This window comes from Sorghum bicolor, chromosome 6, assembly GCF_000003195.3.
Source record: "Sorghum bicolor cultivar BTx623 chromosome 6, Sorghum_bicolor_NCBIv3, whole genome shotgun sequence".
In the NCBI taxonomy this organism is placed as follows: Eukaryota; Viridiplantae; Streptophyta; class Magnoliopsida; order Poales; family Poaceae; genus Sorghum; species Sorghum bicolor.
This window is the reverse complement of record NC_012875.2, coordinates 43,581,445-43,605,639: the sequence shown is the minus strand read 5'-3', so window position 1 is coordinate 43,605,639 and position 24,195 is coordinate 43,581,445. Positions and strand designations below refer to the sequence as shown.

At 44.1% G+C, this 24,195-nt stretch overlaps 4 protein-coding genes across 5 annotated transcripts; 1 reads left to right on the top strand and 3 right to left on the bottom strand.

Annotated features, from left to right (window-relative positions):
• LOC8075293 (photosystem I subunit O) lies at window positions 3,122–4,424 on the bottom strand. The gene is made up of 3 exons (XM_002446392.2): window positions 3,957–4,424; window positions 3,762–3,846; window positions 3,122–3,660 (listed from the first exon to the last, which is right to left on the bottom strand). Exons 1-3 carry the CDS (start codon window positions 4,024–4,026, stop codon window positions 3,384–3,386), a joined length of 432 nt encoding a protein of 143 aa, XP_002446437.1. The 5' UTR covers window positions 4,027–4,424; the 3' UTR covers window positions 3,122–3,383.
• On the bottom strand, window positions 14,767–15,343 carry LOC110436158. The gene is made up of 2 exons (XM_021462457.1): window positions 15,113–15,343; window positions 14,767–15,026 (listed from the first exon to the last, which is right to left on the bottom strand). The coding sequence occupies exons 1-2, from the start codon at window positions 15,301–15,303 to the stop codon at window positions 14,894–14,896; spliced, it is 324 nt and encodes a 107-aa protein (XP_021318132.1). The 5' UTR covers window positions 15,304–15,343; the 3' UTR covers window positions 14,767–14,893.
• Window positions 18,184–19,620, top strand: LOC8072992 (probable F-box protein At2g36090). Its single transcript, XM_002447761.2, has one exon. It carries the CDS (start codon window positions 18,413–18,415, stop codon window positions 19,361–19,363), a length of 951 nt encoding a protein of 316 aa, XP_002447806.1. The 5' UTR covers window positions 18,184–18,412; the 3' UTR covers window positions 19,364–19,620.
• On the bottom strand, window positions 19,791–22,701 carry LOC8075292 (small RNA-binding protein 11, chloroplastic). 2 transcript variants are annotated; one of them, XM_021462370.1, is made up of 4 exons: window positions 22,457–22,701; window positions 20,493–20,561; window positions 20,269–20,370; window positions 19,791–20,157 (listed from the first exon to the last, which is right to left on the bottom strand). In XM_021462370.1, the coding sequence occupies exons 1-4, from the start codon at window positions 22,575–22,577 to the stop codon at window positions 20,066–20,068; spliced, it is 384 nt and encodes a 127-aa protein (XP_021318045.1). In that variant the 5' UTR covers window positions 22,578–22,701; the 3' UTR covers window positions 19,791–20,065. The 2 variants fall into 2 exon arrangements, with proteins under 2 accessions (XP_021318045.1, XP_002446436.1); XM_002446391.2 differs by having other exon boundaries at window positions 20,264–20,370; window positions 22,457–22,695.

Sequence of the window (24,195 nt, the reverse complement as noted above, 5' to 3'; positions counted from 1 at the left end):
GCTTGACAAATCCCAATCACACAACAATTTCATTCCCTTGCCTAGTTTAAAAAAATATAAAATAGGTACAGTATCAATTTCCTAATTATAAAAGATTCATCTTATAAATTACAGATAAATTATATAATTATAATTGTTTTTTATCTATATTTAATGCTTCATGAACGTGCTCTAAATTCGGTATATGGACCCATAGTCTGAGAGATCAATGACAGAAGATGAAGTTTCATGAGAGCAGAGTTCATTTTCGAAGGGCGAAGATCAAATGTCGACGCATTTAGTTGGTAGAAGTTTTGTAAATTCATCGATAGGTAGACATGTGTGGTTTTTGGAGCTTCCTCGTGAAGTTTGTAATTCTTACTCTGGTGATTGAATAAGGTCAAAGCTCCCCTAAAAAATCATTTGATTCCACAAAAATGAAGGTCAAGAATACATACAAAGATATTTATGGGTTTTTTTATCCATGGAACAAAACATTCCCTCGCTTTCTTACGTGTAAGCAAGTTGTTTATTTGTTACCACTATCTGTCTCAAATTGTAGATCGTTTTAACTTTTCCAAGTATATAGCCTTTATTATACATCTAGATATATGATATATCCACATACATAATAAAAATTATGTATAGGGTGTAGTCGGCTTATCGTATGATCAAAATGCACGGAGATGGTAGAGACAATAAAGAATGGATGATTTTTAGCAAATTCAGTTGTTGCACTCTAAGCAAAATTGTACTTGGGGTCGATAAGCCCCTTAGCTTTATTCTTGATTTTCTAGTAATAAACGATTTAACTATCCTCAATGAATAAAGTCCGCCATATTGATTCAAAAACAAAGTTGTTTAATTACCAACTTATATCCTAAATTATAGGTTATTTTGAATTTTTTATGTAAAGTTGTGTATGTAGAAAAGCCAAAACAATATATAAAACAGAATGGAGGGAATATTACTATGTCAGTCTCAAAAAAGTGCAATTCTAGATTTGAGTAAGTCGGTTTTTTGGTGTTTAATTAAGTTTATAACTTTATAATTAAGTTTATAACTTTATAGAAATTAATATCAACATTTGATATCATTTTTTGTGTTTATTTAAGTTCATAGAAAAAATCAAATGCTTGATTAGAAGTTATGGACAATCCACAAATAGATGCTTTTGGCCTCTCTATTAACATGTCATCGTAAGCTATGGTCTTCGGGTTTGTACACGCTTTTTAGAGCTCGTTTTGATCATTTCCTTGTGCCGTTTGTGTTGCAAAAATGGAAGGGTTCTTCGTTGCTTACTCCTGTTACTCACAACCCGTCGAAAATATTTGTCACGTTTAATTTTGCACGATCTTTTATGCACATCTTTGGCAACTCCCTCCATCCCCTCCATCCCAAATTGTAAGTCGTTTGACTTTTTTTACCCCAAGTTTGACCACTCGTTTTATTCAAAAAATTTGTGCAAATATAGTTAAATTTAAATCATTCTTGAAGAATTTTTATTAATAAACCAATATACAACAAAAAAAAGTAATATTTTGTACAAAACTTTGAATAAGACGAGTGGTCAAACTTGATATTAAAAAAGTCAAACGACTTACAATCTGGAATGGATTGAGTAAAACCTAGAGTGCGTTTCTAAAATCCGTCAAATTCATGAATTTTTGCAAGTATCATCTTTCAGTACAAATTGCACATATATAGTATGTTATGTTACATGTTTCCAAATTAAACTAAATAATTTTAACGTTACATTTTTTTTTCGAAAGCGTGCTAAGCACGTGCTTCTTTAAGGGAAAAAGGAGTTCTTAAATACATGAACGTCCGGGAAGGGCGAGATGCCATATCCGGAACGCCCCACACACTACACAAAGCACCGGCTAGAACGGTGGAGCGGGAACAGTTGTACTTCTAACAGGATGGTCTGCTGGGGGGTAGAGAGCGTGATCTAAGGCACGAGGGAGGCGAACGCCGCTAGGCTACGGAAGCCCGCCGCGATCCAGGAATCGGCCTCCTCCTTGACACGATCCAGCAGGGTGGTCGCAGGGGATGGGTCGTCGTCGAACGCCTTCTGTAGGACGTCGTGGAACCGCGCACGCGTCCGCAGCCACCAGTCCAGCAGCGTGTCATCCGCGGTGGGCGTCAGGTGACCGAGGGCAAACGTAGACAGGATGCGCAGCCACACCTCGCGCGTGTAGACGCATGCAGCCAGCAGGTGATCGTGCGTCTCGTCCAGCTGGTCGCAAAGAACACAGGTGGGGGACTGCTGTAGTCCGTGGCGCGCTCGCCGCTCCGAGGTCCAGAGACGACCATGGAGGCCCAGCCAGAAGAAAAATTTGACCTTGGGGGGGGGGGGGCGTGTCTTCCACAGCTCGCGTGCGCCAAGTAGCTCGGTCGTTCCCGCAAAGAAGGCGCGATACGCAGAGGCACTGGAGTAGTCGCCCGACGCGGTCCACTTCCAAATGAACCTGTCGTCGAGCCCCGGTGTGAGGTGCACCCCAGCTAGTTTGTCCGCGAGGTCGAGGATCGCAAGCATCACCGGCTGGGTACGAGCCCCAGCGATATCTCGTACCCATCGGTGGGCGGTGAGGGCGTCCTTCACCGTTCTTCTTCTACGTCGGTGGCCAACACGGGCGAAGAGAGTCGGCGCGGACCGCTCGATCGGGCCGTCGGGCAGCCAGGAGTCGGTCCAGAAGAGGGTACGCGTGCCGTCGCCAACCTGGACGGAGACCGATGCGCTGAACATGGCTGCGACGGCCTTCTCGGCGCGTGAAGGCAGCAGCGCCCATGGCGCGTCAATGTCAGACCGCCTCTGCCACTCCCAGCGAAGGCGGAGTGCGAATCCAAGGGTGCGCAGGTCCGGGAGGCCCAGACCGCCAAGGTCCCGCGGTGAACAGGCCACCGTCCAAGCCACCCGGCAACGTCCGCCCGAGACCGTGTCTGTGCCTGCCCAAACAAACACCCTGCGCCGCTTGTCGATCTCCCTAATGGCCCAGGGAGAGAGGGAGCAGCAGATGGAGACGTGCACTGGGATGGCGGACAAGGTGGTGATGCTTGTAATTTTAACGTTTGATCAAATCTTGTATATACTAAACAAACACATGCATGCATGTTTCTGTGACCGGAGCGAGAGGGAGTATTTGAGAGAAGACTAGCTTGCTATAGATTCATCAAATTGAACCAGAGCGTGCAGGGGGCGCGCGGCATAGATTTACATTTTTTGAGCTCAAAAGTAGCATATCACACATTTTTGAACCAAATCAGAACCATCATATACTATTATACAGCAAAGGTTCGATCGATTGCTGGTTGCTGCGGCACGCACGCAGCGGAACGCAACGCAGCATCATATCAGAGACGATGCATGGATCGGAGCTTGATCGATCGTGGCCGCGCGCTGATCACTTCTCGAAGTAGTCCTCTGTCCTGCCCTTGAAGCCGATCTGGCCGAAGGTGAGCACGATGAAGAGACCCAGGTGCCACGTGACTAGCCACAGCCAGAACTGGGAGGTGACGGGCGGCGGCGTGGGGAAGTGCGCCAGCTCCTCGCCGATGCTGGAGAAGAAGAGCCCCGTGAGGCTGTTGCCGTTGATGGCCGGGATGCTGGACGGGCCCATCCAGCCGATCAGCCCATACCCGATGATGCTCAGGTCCCTCCGCAGCCAGTCCCGGGGAAACCTAGAAATCGATCGCCGCGATCATCAGCTCCTCCACGAGTATTTCACAGAGAGCGAGAGCGAGAGCGAGAGCTCGTTTTAAGTGTCCAGTTAATTACTCACGTCATGCAGGTGATCCTGCCGTTCCTCTCCAGGTTCCTCGTCATCAGCGGGTTCCTCGCCGACACCCGGCTGCCCCTCGTGAAGCCTGCAACGACGCAAGAAGGAGCATTTTTCGTCAGTGATGCAACTGCAAGATAGAAGGTGCATTATTCTGCAGACGACGATGGAATTAATGGGAGGGACGACGTTACTTACTGGTGGAGAAAGCCGGGCGGCTGGCCAGGGAGGAGGCGCCGGCGAGGCCGGAGACGGTGGAGGCGGCCATGTCTGTCTGTCGGTCGGTTGAGTCTGTCAGCTGCTGCAATGGGGATTTGTGGCTGCGCTGCCCCTGGTTTTGTGGTGCGGAGAAGGCGCGCGGCGCGGACAGGGACGCGCGGCGAGAGGACGGGATGAGACGCCGTGGATTTGTTGTGATGTGGATCACCTGCAGTGGATGGAATAGATTCGTCGCCGGCCAACCCCGCCTATGGGAGCGCTACACTTGGATATGTCTGGATAAGATATATTCTACTACTGCTACACCGTGGCAGTTGTAGTTGGGGCCGTTGCATTGCATTGCATTGCAGGAAGTGTGCTCGATCGCTCAAAGCAATACGATACGACCCCCAAGCTCCAAATTGTGTGGATCAGGGAGGATGCAACTTTTTTTCCTGTTGTGATTCTGTGCTAGGGGCAACATGTGTACACCCGGTATATATTATTGTGGCTTGCTTGATAGTCATGTCATGTGCCGTACCAAATGGATTATCCGGTGTTCCGACTCTTCATTGGCTTTAAGGAATTCCCATTCTGTACAGAGGACGACTACAGAATGATATACTCTGGAAATACTGAAGTGGTTACCAAACTATTCCAAATAAGTGACCTTTTATTAGCTATATGAAATCTGGACAATTTTATCTAGGTTCATAACTAGAATGCACTTATTTTGAGATGAAGGGAGTACACGCCACGTGTGTGGAAAAATAAGGTGGGGATGTAATTGTGGGTGTGTGTCATGGCTTTTATGCCACTTGTCTATGTATAATCATCCAACTTATGAGATATAACTATATAAATTATTAAGTAGGGATAGTTGGAAAGAACAATTACAGCTCTCTCATACATTAGATGGTTACTATGAATTCGTGGCATGTCAGGGGCGAAGCTAGCTACAAGCTAGTGGGTGCAAATGCACCACCCAAATTTTGGAAAAACAATATTTTTTTCTAAAATTTCACCATATATGCACCACGTATAGCACAAGTCTATGCACCCACAAGGCAAGTGCATCATCCTCTAATTTGCTCTAGCTTCGCCACTGTGGCATGTACTCGCGGTTGCATCATGGGAACAGTCTCTACAGTGGGACAACTGGTCGTGGGCCTTGGTCATGTGCTTGGGCTGTTAAGAACTTCAGTTTGCTGGGTTCGGGACTCTGCTTTGTGTAGGCCTGATTCACCTGACGGCCTTGGCTAAGCAATGCTTTGCTTGCTTGCAACAGACGGACACCACTGGGTTGGGCTGCAATTTTCATTTGAAAAAAAAAGTCCATTTTATCTCTATAAATTATCGTCTCAATTTTCTCATTGAGCTGTAAATTAAATCAGACCTCTTAAACTCTAAACTCTCAAAAAAATCTAGTTACCTTCTTGCTATAGATTGAAGTGGTTTTAAAGGTGGCATCGTCTTGTTTTCAGTTAATAAAAAATCTGATAAATACTTGATAAGATTTTTTAACCACAAAAATATCTCTAAGATTTTAAATATTATGAGAAAAATGCTAGAGATGGATTGGGATATGAACCCAAATAAACTTTTTAGAGCTCGTGAAAATATCTCTAAAAGTTTTAAAAAATTTGAATTTAGCTCTACAAAATGGTATAAATATAAAAAACTAGTAAACTCCAAAAACATTCTATGTTTGAATATATTTTAAAAACTTTCTATGGAAAAATTATTGATCAAGCAACATGAATGCAAGTTGAATGAATTTATCCTCTATATTGCATATTATGTTTTGTTGTGATTTTTTTAAAACATGTTTATACATCAATTAGAACGTTTTACATTTGTCTTGATATTTTCTCTTTTTCCTGTATCTAAATATTTTTAGAAATGTCAGAAAATTTTTTCATAAGCTTTAAATATTTTATTTAGATTATTTGTATCTCCATCCATACCTAGGATTTTTATTAGTTTTTAAAACTTATGGATGTTTTCTATGATTAAAAATTGTAATAAGTATTTACCCTATTTTTTAATTAAAGATTATGAATCTGGCTTCAAAACCACTACAAATCAAGGCAGAGAGATAATTTGGATGGTTTGAGAGTTTGGAGGGTAAGATGTCAAGTTTTGAAGTATGATGAGGAAAATCATATCACAATGATAGTTCATTAGTATCAGATTGTGGAGGGCTCAATGTGATGTAAGTCTGATTAATCCCCCTAAACTAGTCGTTGAATTTGGAAGATCCTCTCAAACTTCAATACTGGATAACATACGCATCTTTAATTTTAAAATTTGGAAACATATCTCCTTGACAATTTTAAAGTGTTTCTTAGGTGATTTTGTGACATGACCATGGAGCCCACATATCATTTGTCTACCTTTCATATGAAATCATATGAATACAAATTTATATCAAAGTTGTATCCCTAGTTCCCTACACGACCTACAACTCTGTAGTTGATATCATTATTATTTAACATATTTGAAAAGGGCCAAATATTTGTTTTAAGTTACTAGATTTTAAAATTATTTTTTAGAAAAAATCAAATGACTCGGATATTGATATAGTCTATACCAAAGTTATATTCCTATTAAGATTTGTAACTTCATAGTTGACAATTTTTCTTTATCTAAGATCGTTTAGAGGCCCCAATATGTGTTTTAAGTTCTTCAATTTTGAATTCATTATTTTAGTTTTTCACAAACGACCTTTGATGTTGATTTGGTCTCCATCATAGATATGTTGAATTTCATCTATGGTCGTTCCGCTCTTTAGCCTGCTCCTATGCTCAGTTTAGCATGTTCTTCTCTAGTACTACAGTAGTACAGTACAGACGAGCAGAAGAAACCAGGGAGATAGGGGCATAGGGGCGTTGCTGGTTTTACAGAGGTGGAAGAGTTCGACTGGGACTCGGATGCCTGCCGACACCCAACCACAATGTCTCCATCACACCTCCGGCCCCGGCAAAGCTAGATACGAATAACGATGCAGTACAAGTTGTGATAGAATTAAGTGGATATTTGGTCGAAGGTGTTAAAGTTTAATAGATATAATAGTATCTTTTGTTTTATTTTATAATTAATATATAATTATAGACTAATTAAATTTAAAAGATTTGTCTCGTAAATTATTCTCTAATTATATTTTTAGTTTCGTAAATAGTCTATATTTAGTACTTTATATATGTGTCCAAATATTCGATGCGATAAGAGTTAAATTTTACCGGAACTAACCAGAACTTAAGCTTTATGCTCTCGGATGCATTCTACTGTCAGGTTCTTGGCGGCTGTGCGGGAAGCGGGCGGGACGCATGGATCGTCGATAGCTGTCGTGCACTGACGCTCGCGGCCAATGCGGCAATGCTGCTACATTTTTTCCATCTGAAATGCCCGTTTGGCGGACAAAAGGATGAAGGATCGAGTTTATCTGGACATGGACGTGTCCGGCTGGAGGAGCTTCTGTTCTGTGGCACCAAACATTCGCCGTCGCCTGCCTTACAAGGACAAACAGGGCGTCGTCATTCGTCAAACCCCGTCCACGTCCAGTCCAAAAGGGCCCAGCTAGCAATGTCCGACTCTGCGTCGTCTCTTCTACCGTACGTACAGCAACACAAAAGAAAGACTGCAGTGTGAGAAACTGAGGCCTGTTTAGTTGGCAAAAGTTTAGTTTTTTTGGCCTTATTTAGTTTTCTATCTAAAAATTTTTCATCCATCCCATCGAATCTTTGGACACATGCATAGAACATTAAATATATATAAAAAAATAAACTAATTACACAGTTTGGTTGAAAATCGCGAGACGAATCTTTTAAGCCTAATTACTCCATGATTAGCTTTAAGTGCTACGAGAAATTGGCTATTATAGGACTCCAAATATTGGGTTTCTCTATAATAGGACTCTTAACGTTTGTTTCTCTCAAATAGGACTGCAAATAATTACAATCAGCTTTAATGACATTTTATTTCTTTTTTAATGTCTTTTTTCATCTAAAAATACATGTATTTTTCATATTAACCTTATTACCCTTCAGCTATCATATGGTACTCAATTCCATCAATTCATCTACCAGACACGAGATGCCGCACGACGCTCCTCCTCACACGTGAACACCACCGAGACGAGCAGCTTCCCTTCCTTTCCAGTTTCCCCTGCAGCTTCCCTTTCTTTTCAGTTTCCCCTGCTCTCGGCATCGGCAGCTCGGCTGCTCTGCTCCCCCGTCACCCGCCGCACCGGCACGGCACTGCTGAATTTGGCTGCTTGGTGACAGGGATGTGCAGATGTGCCCTCGGCTCGCTCGAACCCTCTCCGATAAATCTAGCGCCAATGATCTCATGGTGCAAGGCTGCAAGCCCTCCAATTTCATCAAATTCCCGGCCGACCACAGTTTACTGCACTTATTTTACTGCATAAGTGCAGGTTTTAGAAAAAGGAGAAAGGACTGCATCGATATTTCTTAGCTTTCCAACAAAGATTAGCGGCATGCAAATTAGTCATGCTCGCCTTTTAAGCCATCTGATCTGAAATTGAGGTCTTGCGAAAGGGCGCAAATAAGAAAATCCAAGCTAATTGACACCACTATGCGAGGAGGAGCGTCTGAATCGATGGAATTTAGTACCATATGATAGCTGAAGGATAATAGGGTCAATACGAAAAATACATGTATTTTTAGATGACAAAAGATATTATAAAAGAAACAAAATATCATTAGAGCTGATTATAATTATTTGCAGTCTTATTTAGGAGAAACTAACGTTAAGAGTCCTATTATAGAGAAACCCAATATTTGGAGTCCTATAATAACCAATTTCTCAAGTGCTACAGTAACTCACATGTGTTAATGATAGATTAATTATGCTTAATAGATTTGTCTTGCAGTTTCGTGACGAACTATGTAATTTATTTTTTTATTAGTTCCTAAAAACCTCTCCCGATATCCTTACGACATATGCGATGTGACACCCAAAAATTTTTTATCTCCAATTAAACAGGGCCGCAGACGTGTTCCTGTAGCTGATTTCCATCCAATTATTCCAATCAAACCAGATGCGTCCAGGTGCAGGCACAGCCGCCGCACGAGGACAACGCACGCCGGCCGGTGATCTTGAAAAATCCAGGCAAAACCAGCCCACGGATTGATAAAATGCATGCATAGTTACACTTAGTACATGGAAGCGGAACCCGAGTGATCCTCGATCAGTTGCTGGTGCCAAAAGGCAAAAGCAATAGGGGAACGGTTCTTGAATCTTGAAAAAAAAAAGGAACGGAACGACAGTGACGGGAAGGTAAACGAGAACAAGTGTTGAGACTTTGGTCAGGAATTGCGGTCACCAGCTCACTCCGACGGCGATTCATTGAACGAAACCACAGGACGCAGGCACCTTGTGGACTGTGATGGCTCTTTCTCTCTGGCTCTTGCGTGAGGCTTTCCACGTATAGGCTGTCGTAGGTTGTCCATGGCCCTTATGCTTGACGGCCTTTTCCTGCAGGTAGATACATGCACCACGCGCTCAGCCCGTTCGGCTCGCTGAAGATGCTAATGTATTGCGAACAAAAAAAATATTGTTATTTCTTGAAAAGTATCCTTAAAATAGTGCTGAAAAACAGATCGACGAGTTGTTCTTAAGAGTGCTCACTCAAGGAGAAAACCTGTGCCCGACAAAGGAACTGTGGAAAACAGCGTTTGCGGGCATATAATCCACTGGGCCTTGTTTAGATGCCAAGAGTTTTCGGATTTTGATACTGTAATATTTTCGTTTTTTATTTGACAAACATTGTCTAGAGTAACTAGGTTTAAAAGATTCGTGTCGCGATTTACAGACAAACTATGCAATTAGTTTTTGCTTTTATCTATATTTAATGTTTGATATATGTGCCATAAGATTCGATATGACGGAGAATCTTGAAAAGTTTTTGGTTTTGAGGTGAACTAAACAAGGGCCGATTCTTCGGGCTTAAATGATTCTAACTGAAATTCCAAAGGTTCTGTACCAGCGTCAAAATCACTAGCATCCAGGTACCATATGACAAAGCAATAATGTGCGTTGTGCTTGTGCAGTAACAAATGCTGTTCGTACATACACCAAAACGTGTATACAGATGGCCATCGGGCCGGGCACCTGCCGTATCGTGCCTCAGTCGCCCGCGTGTCTGGCCTTTGGCCTAAGCACGGGTCTACGGGCTGACTTCGTGGCCGGCGTAGCCCGACGGGCCGGGTCGGCCCACAATCCAGTTTTGTAAAAAAAAATCAAAATAACCACACAATAACAATGATTACTTCACTAGCATAATGCTGCAATCAATTTTTTACAACTGTCAACTTCTCAGATTCACAATTTCAATCTTAGATCAGAAATAACGTAAAAAAAACATGTGATGTAAAAATGAGTTGTTTGTGCAATGCCCGCGAGGGTGGCACCGGGCCGTTGCCGGACCGACCTCTAAAACTCAGGCCGGGCCAGTCCGCGGGCCTAGAGGTCGCCCCAAGCATGAACTGCACCACTGGGCCGGGCCGGTCCGGGCCCGCAAGTTACCGAGCTGAGCACCCGGGCCAAAATGTCGTGCCGTGGGCCGGGCCGTCGTGCCTCGGGTTACATGACCATCTATAGACGTGTATGAACAAGAGAACGCCACATATGTATCCTTCGGAGTTCAGACCTCCAATATAATGAGGCCTTGTTTAGTTCCAAAAAAAATTTATAAAATTTTTTAGATTTCCTATCACATCGAATTTTTAGACGTATGCATAGAGTATTAAATATAGACGAAAATAAAAACTAATTGCACAGTTTAATCGAAATTGACGAGACGAATCTTTTGAGCCTAGTTAATTTATGATTGGACAATATTTATCAAATACAGACGAAAGTACTATAATGTCGATTTCCCTAAAAATTTTGAAACTAAACAAGGCCTGAAGCGTTTGGGCCCCCAGATCCTGACGCGAGATTAGCGAGCCCATATGATGGTCGGCCAGGGCGCCGGACACCGCACAGGCAACAGTATCGCAACACCCATCCCAGAGATACTAGTCGAAGGTTTTGTATTTTTTAAAACTGTGAGGCAGATCTGGAACCAATAGGGATTTTGAATAATCTTCAATTTCTCAGGCAATTCTGACAGTCACTGTTCCTGCCATGCCCTACAGGAACAGATGAAGCCTAGAATTTGTCTTTCTTTCCTAACTTTGTACTCCCCCGTTACATAAAAACGTCGCTATATATAGAATTTGTGGTGGTAAAATAAAGCCGTGTTTAGTTCACCTCAAAAATCAAAAACTTTTCAAAATTTCTCGTCACATCAAATTTTACGACACATGCGTGGAGCATTAAATATAAATGAAAACAAAAATTAATTGCACAGTTTGTTTGTAAATCGCGAGATGAATCTTTTAAAGCCAGTTACTTCATGATTGACAATAATTGTCAAATATGTGTCAAAATCTAAAACCTTTCTGGATCTAAACAAGGCCTAAAATTTATTAAGTCTATGAAAATATTGACAACATTTATCTCTTTCGATAAATTTATTATAAAAATATATTTAATGATCTACTCCCTCCGTCCCAAAATAAGAGACGTTTTGGGTTGGGACACAGCTACCAAGACATTAGAAAAAATACCAACGTACCCCTATTCTGCAGTGCTCTCTCATCTCTTGCGCTTCTCTTCTCAGCCATGGATAAGCGTGCTACAAGCTAGCTGGACAGTGGGGTGGATAAGCATACTGCACCTAAAACGACATTAATACTGGGACAACGCTGCAATGCTAGAACGTCAATCTTAGTGGGACAGAGGGAGTATCTACTAACTATATATACTATAAATATTAATATTTTTCTTATACATATTTAGTTAAAGTTGTAAATGTTTTACTTAAAAGTAAGAAAATCATTTTTTATGGGACGACGAGAATACCTCTTCGGTAGGGTTTGCACCGGCTTCAGCTTTAACACTGTTTGACTAGTGTAACTGTTACAGTAGGAGCCGATTGAAGCTCCAAATGTTGACTTCATCATCTACCTAGTTTATTTGGTTGGAAACGACTTCATCAACATTACAGTAATCAAGTAGTAAGGCTATAGTGTTTTGTTAGAGAAGCCAAAGCACTTTTTGAGATGTGCCAAAAAGAACCTAACAAAGGACACTCCTTCCTAAAGGAACCTACAATGTCTCGTCGAACCATACAGTTAAACAAAAGGAGAGTTCGGTGTGTCCAGTGCAGCGACTTGTGCGTCCATATGGATTAAAAGAACATCTTTATTTGAATGAGAGCAAAGGAATGCTGGGCGGCGACACATCTAAAACAGTTTTTTTTATTCCTCTCGGTATGACTCATCTGCAAACTCTAATTTTGGTTTTGATACCGAATGTCCCAATGCTCCAATGTTCCTAGTTCGGTTTCTTCTTCCGTCTGCGTTTCTAACCAACACTGGAGGTGCTCTAAGTCTTAACGAGGACACGTTGAGTTCAACAATAACAGCCACAGGTCTGCACTACAGCTGTACACAGTGCTACATAGGTGTAACAATTGCGACGACTGTTGCAGCAAAAGCTACCCTTCAATAGAAGGCTAGAAACGAACATTTTTAGTAAACCACCTTGGCTTTAATTAAACCTGAAAATAGAAGGTATTCGTCGTAACAAACTGTATAGTTTATTATGCGATCATCTAGACAATTTGTAACTTGAAGATTTATATAGCAATCATGTCATCTAGAGGGCAGATGTAACACCCGAGTGGAATGAGCTTGAGCCCTCGCTATCTCTACTTCAAGCATAGAGTCCCTTCTAAACCCCTACAAAATGATACCCATATAAGATTGGAAAGAGGGGGCTAGGGATATCTATAGAATATAATGGGAAAATCCTTCCTAACTTAGACCTTGTTTACTTCCATCCAAAAATCCAAAATTTTTCAAGATTCTCCGTCATATCAAATCTTTAAACGCATGCATAGAATATTAAATATAGACGAAAATAAAAATCAATTGCACAGTTTGGTCGAAATGTATGAGCTGAATCTTTTGAGCCTAATTAGTCCATGGTTTGACAATAATTACCACAAACAAACGAAAGTGCTACAGTGTCACGAAATTTTTTCCTTCACCAATTAAACACGGCCTTATCTTTCTAGATCTAGCAATAGTCATCGATTTCTAATAACTTTTAGAGTTGGACTCTAGATACTCACTATTTGAGGTTTTTGTGTTGGATTTAGGTTGAAAACTTGGTTTCATGTTGATTTGGAACAGAAATGTGTGGACAGTAATTAGGTCCTGGTTGGAAGAGCTTTAAGATTGCTTCGGCTCTAACCCCCAAAATACCATGTAGCATTGTTCGGGGCTGTAGCATACTGTAGCATAAACAAAAACAACTCCAACTTATCTAAAGATGCACTAGGAAAGAGAGGAGCCGGAGAATACGAGTATTTGAGTTTTTTCTTGGCTTCGCTACAGCACTTCTATAGCCGAGGAACCGAAACCAAGAAAAAGCCCCTATAAATACGGCCTAAGAGTGAAATGAGAGGAGAATTAGCTGCGATGGGATATTGTTTTTGAAATAGAAACGTGTGCACAGTAAGAGTGAAAATAAGAGGAGAATGAGGGGGTGTGATGGAGATATTGATTTGAAATAGAAAAAAAATGTGTATAGTAAGAGTGAAATGGGAGGAGTATGAGCTGTGATGGATGTTGATTTGAAATAGAAACGTGTGTACAGTAAAAATGAAAGAGATAATATTTTTATTCTAATATTAGTTTTTCTAATTTTTTTTGCATAATAGATACTGTAACATTTTCGTTTCACTACTGCAGAAAGAATAACCGTGGCGGGCATTTTCCTTTTTCCGTAGCGGGCAAACGCGTCTGCCACGGCCATAAGGCCACGGTAAATCGTGGCCACTTCCGTGGCGGGCGCCGCCGACCGCTACGGTTAATCGATTAACCGTAGCGGCAACATAAAGCGCCCGCTACGGTTAATTCCTATTTACCGCAGCGGGCTCTTTACGTCGCCCGCTACGGTTAATAGATTAACCGCAGCGGGCGCTTTATGTTGCCCGCTACGGATACTGCTATTAACCGTAGCGGTCACTTTATGTTGCCCGCCACGGTTAAGTGTTTTTAAATAAAAAAAACACATTGCAGAACCATTGCTGCAAATGAATTTAAACAATTTACAAATTCCAGAATCTAGATTTCATTTCAGAAACAGAAGATATATATATATATATATATATAGACACACATATGACTGAAAGTTCAATACATAAGACACGACATAATATATAAATCCACTTAGTTGTTCTCATCATCCACATATACACATATGAAACCCGCGAATCCGCTACACATCACAATTCTACTGCGTGGGTGTAATCGGTCGGCCGTAGCATGGTGTCCCATCTCCTAAGCTTCTCGAACTCTGGTCGAACTGCCAATTCACCTTCATTGTCAAAGAATGGTTCGCCTTCGAGCACGCATTTCTCTAGGATGAACTTACAGATGTCTGCCTTGATTTGCTTAAAAGCTTGGCGTTCATTCTTCATTGTCTCTCCACGATTCTTCACTGCTTCTTTGAGCTTCTTCCAGCTGATGGTGTACTCCTTGCTTTCCCTTAGGTTCTCGCAGGTGTACAAGCCACATGCCTTTGATCCCAAGGGTTGTTTGGCGCACTGCAGGATCGATACAAAAGCATTAGAGCACATATATACCAAAAGCATAATTGAAGTACCTTTAAAATATACTTACGGGGAAATCGCGTCGGATTTTGAGGTGGTTCTTATGCCTCTTTTTGAATTTCTCCGTTCTCCGATCCCAGCATTGCGGATCCTTGAGATATGCACTATAAGCGCTGCACGAAGTGTATTAGTGTTAGCGTCAATTTGAATACGATAACCGTAAAGGATCAAGAAGCTCGGTGGCTTACTTTTTCAAGCAGTCTTCGAAGGCCTTGTACCCCTTTCTGTTCGGTACCTGTAACGAGTCAAATATAACAGCCCGGCCATCTTGAGGATAGACGAGGAAGGCAACCCAGTGGCCGCCGGCTAGGTCATTTCTACACCATTGAAACAAGTATAGGTTATGTCAACGAGAAGGCATGACCCTAGCCACTTTTGCTTTACATAGATGTTTTCGACTTACCCAAAGTGGTAGGCAGCCATAATACAATGCGGCCCATCCGGGTTGAGCTTCTTCATTACCTCAAAGATGTACCTTGACAATTTCTTCTTCTCCTCTTTCATGTTTTCTTCGTACTTCTTTTCCCTCTGCCGCACGGTCAACTCTGGGTCCGTTATCTGGAAACCCTTGATCACTCTCTCAGCAATATGCATTGGAGAGAGGTATAGGATAGGATGGTGCCTTTTGTTGCTAATAGTGACCGTCAACCTGCACGGACAAGTCATCGTGTCCTAAAAATCATATAGTTCTCCAATACAAATGTAGAGATTGGTCTATGAAGGTCGCAATCATCACTTACAGAGAGAATAAGGTGATTTGGACGATGTCAAGGTCTTCTTCCCGCAATAGATTGTACATGTCCTGGAAGTCCACAGGCAGCTGAATATCGGCACGGGGCAAGTGGAACAACTCCGAGGGAATCTTGATGGTGAAACCTCTCATCCCGGCTTTTGCCGCTTCCATATACCACAGGTGGAACTTCCTTGTATCCCACTTTTCATCGTCGAGTATATCCTCCATCGTGTAATCACGAGCACTGTCATTGTTGCCACAGGTTGGCCCTGCAGTCGCTGGAGATGACATGGGCGCTATAGGTTCTTGGTTCATGGTCGTCGACGTCGAGCTCAAACCAGATGCATCGCCACTGGGGTCCACTCTTTCATCGTGATGAGTCCAGACTATGTAACCCTCCATGAAACCAAACCGAATCAAGTGAGACTGCACCGTACCGTCTTTCGTGAAGGCTGTGAGGTTCTTGCAGTGAGAACATGGACATATGGTTGTCGTCCGCTTCGATCTCTCACGGTGAGCTCGTGGCAATAAACTTCCTCACTTCGACAAGGTACCGCGGGTCAAGCACCCGATTCATCCCATACATCCATTCCGACCTATCCATCTCGTGCCTGCGAACCGTTACACATCGAACAAAGAAGGTTTCATATGCATCCATTAAGAATCTAGACAAAAAAACATAGCTTTCTCTCTCCTCCATGAAACTAGATCTAGATCTAGATCTACCTATATATAGACATAAAGGAATGCTCAAAAGTGAGAGAAAGAGGGGAGGGAGTTCCTATGTACCTCTTATGATGTCCTACTCCACCAAATCAAAGTTCTAAACCACAATTCAATTGTTTGGTCAAATTTTAGGGCAAAACCACTCTCCCCGCGATTTGGAAGAGAGCAGCTGTGAGGAAGAAGAAGGGGTCGGGCTGGCTGCTATTTATACAGCCAATGAACTACCGAAGCAGGCTTCATAAGCCGCCCGCTACGGTTAATGTCGGTTAACCGAAGCGGGCGACGTAACATGCCCGCTACGGTAAAAGCATTAACCGTAGCGGGCAGTTTATGTTGCCCGCTTCTGTTAATAAGATTAACCGCAGCGGGCTTTTTAAGATGCCCGCTGCGGTTAATCGTTTACTGCAGCGGGCTTTCCTGTGGTCGGGTCTATACGCGTGCGGTTGAATAACCGTGGCGGGCAAAAACTGTGCCCGCCACGGAGGTGGAAATGGTCTCGTTGCGGTTAATCAATCCTGTAGTAGTGTTTGTATTTGACAAATATTGTCCAATCATATACTAACTAGGCTCAAAAGATTCGTCTCGTAAATTACATGTAAACTATATAATTAGTTATTTCTTTAATCTATAATTAATACTCCATGCATGTGCCGTAAGATTTGATGTGACGAGAAATCTGAAAAATTTTGTAAAATTTTCTACAACTAAACAAGGCCAAAAAAAAAAACGCAAAATACTTACTAGACGTCAGCTTCGAAATCAAGTTTTAAGCTGACGGTTGAACTGTTGGGCGGCACTCAGCTCAGCACACAAGTTCACATGACATAGTTCAGACGGCAGATCTTGCAGAACGTAGGATACCCATAATCCATCTGAGATTGGATCGTACGTGAGCCGTACGGTGGTACCCGCAGGTCCCCACAGGCCACTCCCAGGCAGCACAAGCTTCTTCACGTGACCGGGGAGGACATGCACGTTGACACGAAGCATCCATGCATGGACTGTGGGCTTGTGGCGATATGAGATCTCTGACCAACCAGCGACCACACAGCCGTGGTAGCGTGCAGGCTAGTTTTTAGCCTGCTGTACAGTATAATCTCGCCAAAAAAAATAAAAAAATAACCATACTACACAATAGATTGGGCCTCCTAAACGACCGTGCATGATATAACCCCCCTCAAACCGCCCGCAGGCCGCAGGACAGCTATACTACTACCCTGCAGTCTCCACGGACCGCACCTTGTTTTCAGCGGTGCAGCGGGCAATCGCCGTTCGCGAAAACGATGGCCTACTGGCGCAATTACGCCCCCCGATGGCTCACGGCTGGCTCCTACTACAAACTAGCATGAGATGCTGTGTGTGTGGTGTGGTGTGGTGTCGTAACGCAGTACGTGGTACGCGGCAGGCGCGCCACGGATGGGATTTGCCCGACACGTGAAAAGGACCGGGACCCTTGTATTTCCATTGGAGACGACAGGGGAATCCAACAGCAACAGGGGCGTACACCGGCACCACACCACTCCAGTGCTCCTCCTCCCCTTTCCGCCGGGGACCCTGGCACAGGACAACAGGCGCGAGCGTGGGAAAAACCCGGGGGGAAATGCGCCCTCCGCACGGCGAAAACGCGCGTCGCACGCCCGCCCGCCCGCCCCGACGCGGACGCGCCCTGCTCCTGCCCCGGGCCGCGTGAGAGGAGAGGAGAGGAGAGGAGAGGACCGGACGGAACGGCAGCAGGAGGAACGCGCACGCGCGGCCCCCATGTCCATATGCCGGAGCGCGGCAAGCAGAACGTGCGAGTGCGAGCCCCGCGCGCGTGAATGTGATTCCCCCGCCGGCACCACCACGCGTCCCTCCCGCTCCGCAGACCGCACGGCCGCGCAGCCTTGGTGCCGCCACGCTAAGGGACAGCAAGGCGGAGGCGGGGCGTGCCGCGTTCCCGTCGACGCCGCGGCAGCGCCACCCTGACACGGGATAAATTGCTGCTAGTGCTAGGGCTGGACCCCCGTCGTTTTCGCGGAAAGACTCCTTGCGGAAACAAAAGGCGGCAGGAGCAGTAAATGAGGGTGAGGAGGGCAGAGCACGGCCTCGCTTTGACCGGAGTTGTCCCAGCAGCTTATATATAAATCCCGTGGGGCTAAAGCGTCGTCTCACCACAACATAAGCCAGAGTTAAACTCGAGCCTCCACGCCCAAGTATAGAAGAGAGACACTGAGACAGGCTCACACACTAGTGGTCGTGGGGGAGATGGTGACCACGACGATCGAGGACCTCCACGCCGACGTGCTGGGCTGCGCGCTGCGGCGCCTGGACGGGCGGTCGCTGGCCGCGGCCAGCTGCGCCACGGCCGCGCTCCGGGCGCTGGCCACGGACCCGGACACCTGGCGCGCGCTCTGCCTCGCCGAGTGGCCGTCGCTGGCGCTGCCGCTGCCGCCGGCACAGCAGCTCGCCGCGCTCCCGCCGCAGCGGCTCTTCGCCGACGCGCACCCGTTCCCGACCGCCGCCGGCGCCGGCGGGTGCGGCCTCCTCCCTCTCCCCGTTCCCGCAGGGGAGCTGTCGCTGGTCTCCGCGGTGGACGTCTACTACAGGGGCGCGCCCCTGCTCTCCCGCGTGGTGGAGACGCCCGCGTCGTCGTCGTGGTTCCTCGCCTCGCCGTTCCGCGTGGAGGCCGTCGAGCGGAAGAAGCCGGCGCCGGAGGCCGCCGCCGCGGCGCCCTTCTCGCCGGCGGAGCTGGAGCTGAGCTGGGTGGTCGTGGACCCGTCCCGCGGCCGGGCCGTGAACGTCTCCAGCCGGCGGCCCGTGGCGGTGGACCGGCACTGGTACACGGGCGAGACGCTGGCGCGGTTCGCCGTGGTGCTGGGAGGGTGCAAGTTCGAGGCCACCGTCGCCTGCTCCGACTCCGAGGGGGCTGCTGGCGGGCACGTCGTCAGCGAGGTCACCCTGGCCGTGGAGGACGCCGACGGCGCGGCGGTCAGCGGCGAGGGTGCGCTGCGGCTCCTCGCCGCCGCGATGGAAGCGCCCCGGAAGGGAGGGGCCAGAGAGCCCGAGGAGGCCAAGAGGCGGTACCTCGAGTTCGTGAAGCGCAAGAAGGGGAGGAAGGAGAGCAAGGCGCGCCGCGAGGCGCTCGTGGACCTCTGCTGCTCCGCTGCCAGCGCTGTCGTCGTGCTCACCTGCCTCGCCGCTGTAGCGCTCCGGTGACCGGCCGGACGGACGAGCGAGCGAGCGCGAACTTGATTAACCGTCAAGGCGCCACAAGTGCAGACAAGACGTGTCATTTAATCAGGAGTATTAGCGTTAGCGTACAACATCGAGTAGCGATCTTTCGTGTAACAGTTAGGAACTGTACACCATCATGTCCAGCACTGATGTGCATCGTTTTCCTATATTATCCTATAACAAACAACGTGACGACAATACAAGAAGAAAACGTCCCCAGTCGAGAGCATTATTATTCACTATCCAGATTCCCAACTTCCATGGATCGGATCGGCAAAACGAAAAAGGAATTTCCAGGGACCGACCATAGAGAAGGTACAGATGAACTGCAAAGCATTGGTTCCAAACACAGTGCAAACGGGGGCAACGTACTGTTCTAGAATAGAACAGATTCAAGACGACATGCAACTACCATCCGCAACCACATCTACTAGTAGATGTCTCGTGGCCGCTGGCATTACGGATTTAAAGCAGCACCTGTCATGACAAGAAACACACAGCATCTCATCCGGACAAGCATGTTACGAGTACCCAGGATGTGTAAATGAACTTTATTTATGTTCAAGCAAAACCTCGAAATTCTGCAGAATATTGCACTTCACGTTTCATCTAAGAGTATCCATATCTGAGGAAGTATGTAAACTACAAACCAGGGCCTTCCTTTATCAGCCGTTGCTAATTGGCTTAGGAGGACCTCTCGCTATTGGGAGAGCATCTGTAGCACGGTCCGGTTTGGCCTTTGCGATGTCCACGTATATGACCCGGCCGTTCAATGCCTGTCAGGAGCTCACATTGCTCAGCTCTTTAAATTTCCAGATGGCACAAAGAAGGGGAAAAAAAAGGCAACAAACAGTAATATGTATTTAAGGAGTAAATCTTTGCCTTGCCGTTCATCTCTTCCCTCGCGTTATTGGCTTCTTCCGGGGAGGCAAATTTCACGAAGCCGAATCCTTTTGGTATGTCGGTCACCTTATCCCTGACGACGGTAGCTGCACTCAAGCAAGAAGAAGCCCAGCTTTGGTGACACATAACAACAGCAGGCAGAATAACTATAGGTACCAACAGAAATGCGCTCTGGCAAAGTGGCAAATGGCAAGTGACGAGGATAGACCTTCTATTACTTGTCCGTAACGTGAGAATGCTTCTGCTAGGCTTTCCTCCGTTGCAAATTGTGATAAACCTGCAAAAGGGCAGAGGACTCGGATGAGGTTATAAATAGCTGTGGATAGTTGCCCAATGGTCCCCGTGATTCTCAGTTCTGTACGGTGTTAGTGCTTTAGCTCCCACTTAGCTCAGGTAGAGCTCATGCAATATCAGTATCATATTTTGAATAACATTAACAATGTGTACTTGCAAGAACATTACTAGCAACTGGTATCAGTGTGCTATGTGAACTTAGTAATTTGGCATAGCTAAGAGTAAGGCAGCATAGATTAACAATATACGAACCCTTGCTGGAATATCTAAGGATGGCAGTTTTATTTTCTTAATAAAAAGAAGAAGCAATATAAACCTAAACAGTTAGTTGGGATCTACTAGAGTTCCGATGCTCAGTAATATACTCCTTTTACATTGACAACTTTAAACTGTGCTCTTTGTAATTTATTTATTTCTATAAGGCATAAAGGCATATAAACCACTAAAATTAACTGTCCCAGTCCTAGATAACAGGCGGACCTTCTAGAAGGGTGCCCACATTTGGAGTATATACTTTCTTTTTCCTCAAACACGCAGGAGAGCTGTGTATCATTATTATTAAAAAGAGAACAAAAACAGGGGAAAATCCCTTAGACACACAAACCCACACCAAAACCTATGTTGTTACACAAAAGATCATTCTGATCAAAGATGTTAGCAGTTTAAGTCTAACTAAATATACACAAAAAGAATTACAATACTTACAAATTACAATGTGTAATTAATAGTAGAATATATTTTTCATAAGTCAACTTATACAATAGCTGTCTCAGTATCTCCTATTTATCTACATTTTTTTATTACTATTACTATGTGGTACCATGTCTCATATTCCTTCCTATTTCTCCTCACATATACTTGCTACTTGGCTGCTATTGCCTAGACATCGTGTCTTGCTGGTTTCTTGCATGAGAGCCAAATTCTCCTCTCTTCTCCTCTATATCAGCATTAAATTGGCTACAAGACCATTATTATACTTGCTATAAGTGGGATTTATGCTAGGTGGAAGGGAGAGAGGAGAAAGTAGAGAAGTAGAATGCAGAGCTGATGCACAATCTCTAAGAAACTTTATGTGAGACCCAACCTAGAAACTATTGGACAGTTTCCATATTGAGTCATGTTGGCACTACACAAAAAAAAATCATATTCATAATGGATGGTTTTCTCAAGATAGATTTTTGTCAAATCATGTCTTCTCTCTCCTATCATCTACCTATCACATCTCATTGGTTCTCATGCGGACATAATTTCGTACTATAACCATTTCTACCTCTCTCTTTCTTAAATTCAATGTCACATCACTATTTTGCTTAGTTGGCACACTATTATACGATGAAAATTTCATAGATGAGTCGAAAATGTACATGTAGCCAACAATGAGTTCAATTATTAGCCATGCTCTTAGAAGGCAGAGACTTTGAGATACACTAATCTCTCACAAGCAGCAGAGACCCAATCAATGTGCTGCAACGCATTTCAAGATTCAAACTGCATGTTTCTGATTTTGCGTATTTTGTGGTACGAAATTGTAGGAGTAAATTTCACAATGTGGCGCTACTTTCCTATGATTTTGATTTTGGTGTTGCGACTAAATTAGTTTTTTGCAGACTGCGTTCAGTTAAAAACTAAAAAACAGTGTAACTAAAAATGGTATCAATGGGGCACCAAGCCGCCCGGCCTGTACTGGCAGGGCATTTCGTCGAACACTCGGCACGCATGCCCTGGCGACGAATCAGGCACTCAACAGATGTGTTTCCCTCCGACAGCGAAATGCAAGAGAGGGAGCAGAGCACTCGACTGGTCATGAAGTAGGAGGGACGCGCGCGTAAGGACTGAGAACTGGGGGGAGGAAATGGGCAATTAAGGCCAAAAACCAACCTCCGACGAAGAGCTTGTAAGTGATGCCGCGCGACTGCGCGAGGAGCATGGATCGCGCGGCCGCAGGGCTCCCCCTGGACGCCAGGCAGCGGGAGGCCTCCCGCAGCGCCGCCATGGCCATGGCTGCCCCTTTTATTCGGAAGTCTGGAGCCGCGTGTGAGACGGAAGCACGGAGGCCAGGCGAGGCGAGGCGTAGTAGGGCACGAGACGAGACGGCGCACAGGCAAAGCACGGCTTGGGCTCTCAAAATATGAACACTCCAGACGTATGAACTCTTAAAATACATTCAAATTATCTCTGTGTCTTGTTTTAGAGTGGTTTAAAATGTGATTTATTTTTTTATTTACTTTAAAAATAGTAAATACTTGATAAGATTATTAAACCACATAAATATCTCCAAACTTCTATGACTTTCCAACAAATCATAAAGATAGATTGGGATATAAATAATCAAAGAAAATATTTATAACTAGCGAAAATATCTCTACAAGTTTCTAAGATTTAGATTTAACTCTAGAAAAATGAGAGAAATATCTAGAAAGTTTCCCAAAACATTCTATTTGACCTATAAAAATGTTATGAAAACTTTGCACAATAAAAACATAAGACACAGTCATACAAATGTACAGCATTAATGCATGTTGCATTCATGTTGGGTGTTCATATTTTTGCTACGTGAAGTTTTTTAAAACATGTTGAAACATCGAATATATGTTCTAGGATTTTTTTTAGATTTTTGGATATTATAGACATATTTTCATGAGTTATAAATACTATATTTGGATTATTGGTATGCCAATCTATCTTATTACTTTTTCAAAAATTTTAGATGCTTAGAGACATTTTTTGTAGTTTAAAGACTTTTATCAAGTGTTAAACAGATTTTTAACTAAAGAAGACAAGCTAGGGTCAAAACCATCTCAAACTAGGGCAGTGAGGTAATTTGAATAATTTTGAGAGTTTATAGGTAAGATACCTAGTTTTGAAGTTTGGAAAGAAAAATTAGACTATCAACAATAATTCAGTGAGGCAAGGCAGTCTTAAGAGGAGTTCATGATGCTTTTTTCAAGATTACCATGTAAAATAAAATAAAATAAAATAAAATAAAACACCCAATCTCAATAAAAAGCTCATTTTATAGTTTCATACATATTTAATTTCATAAATCTAGTCGTGTCAAAAGGATTTCATCTTCATAACTCACCTTTTCTCTCTCTTCTTAAAAACGTCGCCACATCGTCAAAAACTCTTATGTGACAGCTTACTAAATGCAAATGAAACACTAATAAAATTTTGACTTAGACCGGTCTAAAATAGACTTTCTTTGTGCAAATGCATTCGATTTCCCGTCAGAGTTTGGATAAAGCGCAATAAGTATTCGCCTATGGGCGCACCAAAATAATATGTAGGTGAAAAAGGCATACGCAATCGTCAAAAATACATATGCAAAACGTATATCTTTATATTAAAACCAGCCGAGGGTTTCGCATGTCTGGCATCAACTCTTAGCAAAATTTTACAAATTTGTCCAGGGTCAGCTGAGCTCTGCTAGATTGTGTAAAATTAGTAGAAATTTGAATCTCTTGGCTGATGGATTAGCTCACCAAGAGCATCTCCAAGAGACTAGACAAATTATATTCTAAACTACAAGATTTAACCATTGTGTAAAATAAAAAACTCACTCAAAGCATAGAGTTTCACAATAGTCTTTGTATATGATAGCTAGTGAGGACGACATG